Here is a 9501-nt window from a genome sequence, read left to right on the forward strand (position 1 = left end):
GAACCAATTGTTTAAATTTTTGTTTAACAAAGAATTTTATATACATTTAAAATGTAAACAGATAGAGAAAAAAAGTTAATGTTTCAAATAATTATAATAATTATTTATTTATTTATTTTAAAATTTTATATACATTTAAAAGTTAAAAGACAAAAAAGACAAAAAATTTGGCCTAGGCTACAAGTGGTTTGGGAGGATGGTTAAAGGACTAAATGTGGCCCTCCAAATTTGGCCAAATTGGCTGGAGATAACTTTTGCATGTTTTGAGGGCTACATTTGGCCAATGATCCATAATTGAAGATGGCCTAATGGTATTGAATTTAGGATATTTAGGTTTAATATTAAGGTGTATATTAAAGCAATGACTGAAAATTCTTAATAATATGGCTGCATTTAGTGAGTTGGGTGAATTTTTTTTTTTTTTTGACGAGATGATAATCTAAACTACTCTATTGTATGGAGATATCGAGCTTGCAATTTAACCAAACCCAAATCTATCTGGTAGTAATATTTTGTTCGTCCTAATGATCCAAATTAAATCTCTAAGTCCCCAAATAAATTTTTGTGCCTCCGTCTCAGATTAACATATTCCTTAAGGTGCCGACACACAAATCCTACTTTTGATTAAAAAATAATCAGCTACATGCGAACACGAGCATCAATTTAAGGTTCTTGCAATTTTTATATCTACTTGTGCATTATCTAAAACTGACAAGAGAAGAAGGAGATATGATCTTACGTTATCTTTCTGATTTTCTTGTATTTGTTATATGTCTGGGCGTGCATCAAGCACTTTGTGTTTATGATCATTCTGCAAGTTGCAAGAGTGATTTTTTAGTCTTTCTTTTTTAACAAATTGCTTGAAAAGATGATTATTATAAGGAAACCATTCCTTGATCTCATATGTGGATATACATCAGCTGTGGATTTTCATGTAGTGCATGCATCGTATGATTTGGTTTACTGGGTGAAGTTAATTAACATAATCAGAAGAAGAAGTATAGAAGAAACTAGTTTATTTTCGTTCATTATTGAACAACTTTCGGATTTTAAAATTGACGCGGAAGCATATGAGACCGTTCAATCTGTCGCATAAATAATATGCTCTCACATGAGATCATGTTAGTTTTTCTTGTAATTAATAGTACCGCATATGCCAGGATTTCCTTTCCATGTTATACAAAAAATCATAATATTTTCCTTCTCAAAACACCCCACGTTTTTTTCCCTAACAATTCCGTTCAACGTGGAATATTAGAATCATGTATATTAAACTTTATTAGTGTTCAATGGGTCAAAAAGTTTTTTTTACAAAGAAAAAGGTTAGCTTTGATTAAAACGAAAAAGATGAGTAATGCTAGCTACAAATTGTACCGACAAACAAGTGCCCATTGACCATTGTGCTCTATTATTTCATTTGAAACCGAAGAAATTAAGAAACCAGTGTCTAGAAATATGTTGAATTTGACAAGAGTAAGTTCCTTTGTGTCACGTCAAGTTATACCTTAACTCTAGAAATAAATTTATAACATATGATAAATATGATATATACACCAATAAATATGACACAAATTTTGAACCATTAAATTTAAGCACTATTAATGAATTTATTATTATCTTTTTAATAATATATTTATTCAAATTATTATTGTTTTAATCTAATAATTATGAATTGCACAGTACCCCAAATTTATATATAGTTATTCTCTTATTTGAACCCTAAATCCTCAAATAATGGTCGCATTTTAGGGTACCCTACAAATTGTCAGACAAATCAAAAACCGTTGAGACATCTAATTGTATCCTACAATAATTTAATTGAATGGTCAAATGATATCATATTCAAGTGATTTTTTTGTAGAGATGATCTTTGGATAAATATCTACCAAATAGACGGTTTGGATTAATGAAATACAATTCGGAGTATGCTCTATAAGGATCTCCCTCAAATAAGTTTATTTGAAGAATCCTATAATAGAAGCTCTCTCTCTCTCTATATAAGTAACTATAAAGTAAACTATAGTAACACAAGATATGTTGGTTTTAAAGCAACCAATGTTTTAACTTCTCTGGAAAAAGACACACCCATAAAATTCAAAACCTATTGAAGTTTAGGACCGAAAGCTACTTAATTAAATCTTGATTTAGGGTAGACAATATAGAACCAGTCTGCAGGTTTAGTTGTGACTACAATATACCATGTAGAAATATATATAAATTCTCCTATGTGGACGTTTAGAGTTTGAACGTTATTGTCACTTGGACTCCGGAAGTTATTATCGTGCGGACGTCATGTATTTTCACAATTCCTCATATTTTTCTCTTTATTTATAATAGCATCCGCATGATAATAACGTGCGAACATTCGAATTATATATATAGTCTTTTGCATAGGTTTGATGGGAAAAAGAACCCATTTCTTTGAATTGGAATCGCACTTAGTGAGTATAATATAGATTTGATTGCACAAGAAGTCAAAAGGGCAGATATTTTAGTGTAGAAATCGTTACAAGTTTCCGCATATATATCTTGACAAATCAAAATTGGTAATGGCTTTTGATTTTATGAAGAAAAAAAAGAAGATGATAATGACTAAATCAAATTTGAAACCATTGTTAAATGAAGAAAAACGAATTAATTAATCCAATTGATGTTGAAAATTCTTAGCAAAAGAAAACTGATCCCAGAAACAAATTGTTTTTGTATCATTTTGGGATATTCGGATAGAAAATAAATGAAAAATGAATATAGCTTATTGGGCTGCCTCATTGGAGGGTAATTAAAGAGTCAACGATGATGTAATACGAGGGACCAATTTATATTTAGAAAGAAAGATATAAACGAACGGCGGTCAACTATGGCAGTCCATGACCAATGTCTATATATATATATGATTGCGCATTTTCTTCCTCAGTCTCATCAATCGCATTATTTATTGTTATCATAGTAATAATAATAATTGAAAGAAAGAAACATGAAAATTTAGGATGAGGACGCAGCATGAAGAATCATTGTATGTACCAATAATAATATCAGGCTGTTGTTTTCATACGAGTGATAGTTTAAATTACTCTAAATTAATTTAATTTATAAAAAAAGAGACTTGGATGTAAAAGAGCGGGTTCAGTGCTCTGGCCAATTGACTTAGCTCACTCGTGCATAATATTAGGCTTTTAAAAGTGTTTCACATTGTAAAATGAAAACGTTTAAATTTTTTTAAACTTCTTCATTCGTTGTCAATTGATTTTGAGTTTGATGTTTACATTTTTAACTTGATATGAGAATTGGGTTATAAAAATATTAAATATCAATACTCAAAATCAAGTGAAATGAAATTCACTCAAATTATAACGTGCCATAAATTCCGTTAACACCACAAAAAGGGAAGGTCAGGTGATGTTAACGTTTCATGACTGAAAATTTTATCCCAAAGAGCTAGCAAGAAGAGTGGTTGGTTGTGATGTCGTTTTTAGTACAGTGAATCGATACCCTTGTGCGTGTTTGAATATTTAGAAGACTGCTTTCTATATAACTCACGCGGCGAATCGGCCTGGTGCTGGTGGAGTGGAGAATATTAGAGTTTCATGTAATGCGTGGACTGACGTTGACCACCATGCACGTGTCTCGTGCGTGTATTTTGTATTGTATGGAGAGAGTGCCATTTTGACTAGATTTAGAGTCGAAGTACAATGACGAACGGAGCTAAAGAAAATGCCACAGACCAATCATAAGATACCAAAACTATTCTCTTCCCATTCAATTACAAGTTTCATTTGTGTCTGGATGTTGTATCTATTTGTTTGGATGTTATGACACTCTTTTTCTTTAACCGAATTTTTCTCTTGTGAATGTTTTTTATGATAAAGTTTTAACGAGATCACTTTTCGCGCATCATATTTGGTACTATTTGTACTTTGTTTTCTTTGTTGTTCTTTCTCGATCAGAAAAGATAGAAGGCTAATTAAGGCTCAATGCGTTATGCCATTGTCCGATTCCAAACAGAGAAAGAAGAATGGTTATTGCGCTGTCCTTGTCCACAGTTTTCCTAAGATATTTTCTTTATTTATTGTGGGCTTGTGTACGTTCAAACTTATGCAAAGCCCAACTTTGAAAGCTTTTTTGCCGGTGGGTTCGGATCTGATTGGATTCTTTCATACTTCTTGTTCAATAGAAGGATCCAGCCACATTGCAGAACTTACCTTCCAAAAAGTTGGAGAAAAGCTTTTGCACTATAAAAAAACACTTTCAAGGCTTTTATCAGAACATATGATTGATTCCACCCAACTAGGTAAAGGAAGTTAGCACTGTTATTGTGAAACTGATTGGTAGGTAAAAGAGAAGCGAGCACCTGTCTGGTTCTAAATCTAACTGTGTAGCCAAAAATATCTTAAACCTGTCTGCCTAATTCTAATTCAAATTGGTAGGTTAGAGTTAGAATTAGAATCTATTATAGTGCAAATATGAAGCATAACTTAAACAGAAGCAAGCACAATACAGAATTGTCTATGCTAAAGCATTCACAAGAAGTTGAGTAATTTCTGTCAATTATCTACCAGTAAGTTACAGACATTGTACCAGTACTACGAACAAACGAATAAATTCAGAGAGCAACATCCAGTTGTTTTGATTGAAGGCAATCACAGACCAGAATCGGAAATTCGATTGTGTGCAAGCCACCTCATGTCATCTGTGCTAAAGTTTCAAGTATCTACCCCATCTTCAAACAGCAACCGATCAACTGCGAGGTCTATGACAACATGTTACATATCTTCCAATGATGTTCTTGATGGGAAGGGGTCCCCTGCTCATAGAAGACAAGGAAAAGATTTGCAAAATGATGAGAAGAGGAAGACTGGGAAAATGAAGAAAATAATGAAGGGATATTATAGAAATTGGATTATACTGAGAATAGTAATACTAACCAAACATGGGAGTCAAAGCTGTTGTTGCGGTTGTCACCTAGCACATATACATGGCCTTCAGGCACATACTGCAATGCAAATCCCACAGAAGTTTTTAAATGATGTGTTAAGCAACCATTTCAAATTGCAGCCTCAAGAGAAACTAACAATTAACACAAATATCCAAATTATAAATGATGAAAAGGAGCACAGGTTACATAAATCAATATTTGATTCTTCTTTTCCATAAGCAGTTCCTACACATAATTTTGTTCATGAACAGTTCTGCTGAAAAATTGCACATAAAAGGAGCAGTAAACCAAAAGACAAAATAGTCGTAGAGATAGTGCTCACAGTTAAATTTGATACATATGTGGGTGGTTCTGCGATAAAATCTTCCTTCTGCGCAATTCCATTGACATAGAGCCATCCATTACGAACCTGCAAGGAGTTGGAAGAAAGTTGACATCAATGAACCTGATGCATGGTTATTCCAATTGGTTCCTACAAGTTGAATAACATGTAAGAAGATGAAAATAAATATGAAGAAGTGTATCATCTTCTGAAAACAGCCTAATTGCTCAACATACCTCAACCAAGTCTCCCCCTTTCGCAACAATCCTCTTTATGAAAACAATCTGTTCCGAGTCTCCAGTTTGCTACAGAAAAACAGGGAAGTAACAGGCTTGAGCAAAAGTTAAACCATTGTTCCTAGAGACTTGGCCCAGGTAGTATTATACCATGTGAAGTTATGAACAAACCTGTGTTGGATCCGGGAATGTTACAATATCGTGCATAGCAGGACGTCTAATATAATATGAGGCCTGAAAATGTTATCAAGTAACCACAGTGTTAATGCAAGTGCTAATAACAATCATAAGCTAGAAACAAAGACTATTAATGAATGAAAAGGGTCAGAACAGAGATTCTCATTACTCTAACATAAATATTTAACCAACTGGATTCCAGAGCTCTTTTAAGATTGAAAATTATTTATAGCTTGAAGTGGTACTGGTATGAACTAAGGCATTCCCCAGTGAATTCATCATTGCAGCAATTGGGGTAACTATACAGAGTGGAAAGTCACAAGTTCAAAATGGTGGGTTTTCAGAGAACTAGCTAAGGAAATTCATGATTTGTCTGTATATCAGATGAAATTTTGTTGGATTTCCACTCTTCATCCTACTGGTTTTCTAACTTTTGTAAGATAAAAGCTCCAATTACATAAGCAGGCAATACTTATCGATATCATTCGACATATACTTTTTGCTACTTGATTATAACAACTCAACAAGTACGTAAAATTAAGAAAGAAGAAAACCAGAAACAATGTCGGAGATCGATCAATCACGATAAAGATCTCCGAAAAAAAAAAAGAGGAAGAGAATAATTCTATGCAACATAAAAGCTCCAATTCCATCAAAAGGCAATACACTGAACCCAAAAGTTGCTCATATCCCCGATACATTGACGGTAACAAAAAATAGTTCCATCCATAAAATGCAAGAAAACAGTGTGTGTACCATCTGTTCAATTATGAAAAAAGAAAAAGAAATCAAATTTCAATACGGTCCCTGAGCTGAAATAATCGTTGGTCAGCTACTACAATATTGTTAAAGGAAAAGAATAAAGAATGTGGCTAGTCAAGCAATAGTAGTGGGAATTTATCCTGATTCAAATAGAATCACAAAGTCACCCTTTGAAACAGTAAACACTTATAGGGATACATGCATTGCAACCAAGATGTTACTTTCCTGGAAACAGGCTAAGACTTCAACAAGAAGACTACAGGTTTTAAATATATATATATATAAAGAAAAGGTTAATGCATTATCCATTAAAAGAAAAAGGCAAATGCATTTCTTTTTGACAAAGAACACAAAGCAAAGCAAACCATAATCTTTCAAATGGGAACCACTTAAAATAGAGGAAATGCGTGACCTTCTTGCACAGATACTTTCCAGAAAAAGAAAATAAAAAGGAAAAAAAAAATCCGAAATTCTTACCTTTTCGACAACGACGCGATCACCAACACGAAGAGTCGGGTACATAGAAGAGGAAGGAATGAAGCGAATCTCAGAAAACGTCGTCCACAAAAGCACTACCACCAAGAGTCTCAAGAGCCCATCAAGCCCCGGCCATCGCAGAAACTCCCAGCTCTGGCATGGCATCCACCTCAGCGAAGGGAACGCAATGAAGCACTGGTGCAGAGCGGAGGGCCTCAAGAAGCTCATTGCCAAGATTGATTCCAAGAAGAAGCAAAACAAACCAAAATTCAAAGGAGGACAAAAGGAAAGAGAAGAAATGTGGGGGCCACGGGGGTTTTTGAGGTTCAAGCTTCAAAGGGTTTTAGCAGAAAGGGAAGATATATTGATTGTGAATGTGATCGCCATGGCCATGACTGAGTCTCCGTTTCAAGGTAAAAGACAGAGAAACAGAGAAACAGAGAAACAGAGAAAGGAGGAGAAAATGAGTGGAAATTGGGATATATATATATAGCTTTGACCGAATGAGCTTGCTGCCTAAGTTTCTCCATGCTGTGATACAGCTATTTTAGTGAATGTCAGTTACTATTATTGAATTTTCTTCTATGTGAAACCTCCACTATGTCATGGAGACCAACCACCAATGGTCGTCACTCGGCTCCACAACCTACTCACTCAAAACTCAAATCTTTCGTCTGGGTCTCTTGTGTAACCAATGCAAGTACTTTGAATAATAAAATTACAAAAAAAATTAGAAGCCCTATGCGGTGGTACCAATTACACATTCCCAATTTGCCCCTGATATATACCGATGCTTTATATTTTCTTTAAATTATATCGATAATCTCAATCACGGTATATATATTGTAGTTAGAAATAAAAGAAAGCAAGTAATATGTATAAGTAGCAATAATACTCGAGTCACCAACTTATGATACGAGATTTCACCTATTAATTAATGTGATAATTTCTTATTTGTTATGTATAACCACGGTGAACAATTATCGGAAAAAAAAAATCATGGTGAAACAATTGTGTTGTGCATTTTGCTATATATGACTAGGTGTCAACCGGAAAATTCTACCATGCGCAAGGTGCATGGATGCGCCAATAATATTGACCATTGGATAAGCAGCTAGTGGATGTGGGTTAATCCACACCTTTGATTGTTGGTGACTTGTTTAACTGGTTGTTGTAGGTTAAATATTAAAAAACAAATAAAATTGAAATGTGAAGCTTCTCTCTCCGATTTCGCTGCTGCTCCTCTCTCTTTCATAAGGATCAAATATGGGTCCATTCCATGAAATCAATTCTAGCGCTCAATCGTCTACTGGTAATTTTTATAATCAATTTTCTAACTTTATTAGCAAATTACATCTTGGAATTGAAATTGAGATTTGAGAAATTCATGAGTTATGTGCTGTTATGGATTGTGGTGTGTAAAACAGGGATTGAAACTTGCTCCCTCTGATACATGAAATCATGAAATTAGAAGCTGGGTTCGATGAAGTTGATTGGCTTTGGATTCCCAGACATCTAAATCACGGTGCCCATGTAGCGGCAGGGATTGATTTGAGGACGGTGGAGCTGCAAAAGTTGAGCTGGGGTGGGGAACATGTTGTTGGGCTTGTGTTTTCGGCTTTAGCTTGATTCCTTCCTAGTGTTTTTTTTTTCCTTTCTATTTTTTTCTTTTCCTTCTACACTCGTTGGTTGTTTTTCTCCCACCGCATTTTTTAGGCTTTCTTGATCTCAACCAAAAATAAAAGGCGATATTTATAGATGCGATGAAATGCAAAGATGGAGAAAGCTTCAAAGTATTTTGATATGTGATTTTGGAATGCAATTACCAAAATATAGTTAGCTATAACTATTGTTTTATTTGGCTTGTATATTTTCATGTTTACAGGACTTCCCAACACATTGAACATGAAACTTCACTGCAATCAATGGTACCATGCATATGAAGAGTCCTAATTTACATGACTTCTATATCTTCTACATGGGAAAGGGACTTACTCTTCTTCTTGTGCTTCTTAATTTCAAATTGGTTTTGATTATGTTTTTTAGTTAGGTATTGTTTTGATTTTGATTTTGGATTTGCAGGTATTCCAACTAGCGGCCCATCCACCCTTCCCAGCATCTGATAAGGGTAAATTTTTTTTTTTTCCTTCAAATTTATCTCTCTGTCTCTATCTTTCATTTTGGTGAATGGTTGAGGATGTTATTTATTTATTTTAGTAATGCATGAGGAATATATATATTATGAACTGCATGTTAAAAACTATCATGCTACATTGGAAGTGGTGTTATTTGCCTAATCTTGGCATAGTGCTAAGAATAGTTAATTTTGGAATCACAAAATGAGGACGTAAAGACAAACACCAGGCCATTGTACATTGCATTGGAGATATGGTTGAAGCTGGTCCCAGCTTTTGGCTGCTTTCGTTGCACTTTTTTGTTTGATATTCAAAGCCTATAAGATTGATGATCGTTATACAATCCAAAAAGTAAAAAAAGGAAAAAGGAAAGAACAAATCTCTACCCCCAAACTGGCATTTTGNTTTCTATTCAAGTTAATTATGTTGTAGGTTTGTTCTTTTTTTGTTTACAATGAT

General features: G+C 34.1%; 1 protein-coding gene and 1 long non-coding RNA gene across 2 annotated transcripts in view; one reads left to right on the plus strand and one right to left on the minus strand.

The window, feature by feature from the left end:
* Positions 1–4450: 4450 nt before the first annotated feature.
* LOC117613661 (chloroplast processing peptidase-like) lies at positions 4451–7346 on the minus strand. Its single transcript, XM_034342252.1, has 6 exons — positions 6908–7346; positions 5663–5725; positions 5492–5560; positions 5256–5342; positions 4923–4990; positions 4451–4801 (listed from the first exon to the last, which is right to left on the minus strand). The coding sequence occupies exons 1-6, from the start codon at positions 7133–7135 to the stop codon at positions 4735–4737; spliced, it is 582 nt and encodes a 193-aa protein (XP_034198143.1). The 5' UTR covers positions 7136–7346; the 3' UTR covers positions 4451–4734.
* A 721-nt stretch (positions 7347–8067) lies between these two features.
* LOC117613662 overlaps positions 8068–9501 on the plus strand; it is a 1625-nt gene continuing 191 nt past the window's right edge. Inside the window, exons 1-2 of the long non-coding RNA XR_004583767.1 lie at positions 8068–8219; positions 8335–9035. This is a non-coding gene — a long non-coding RNA (uncharacterized LOC117613662). The remainder of the gene's footprint in view (positions 8220–8334; positions 9036–9501) is intronic.

Source organism: Prunus dulcis, unplaced genomic scaffold (genome assembly GCF_902201215.1).
Source record: "Prunus dulcis unplaced genomic scaffold, ALMONDv2, whole genome shotgun sequence".
Classification (NCBI taxonomy): Eukaryota; Viridiplantae; Streptophyta; class Magnoliopsida; order Rosales; family Rosaceae; genus Prunus; species Prunus dulcis.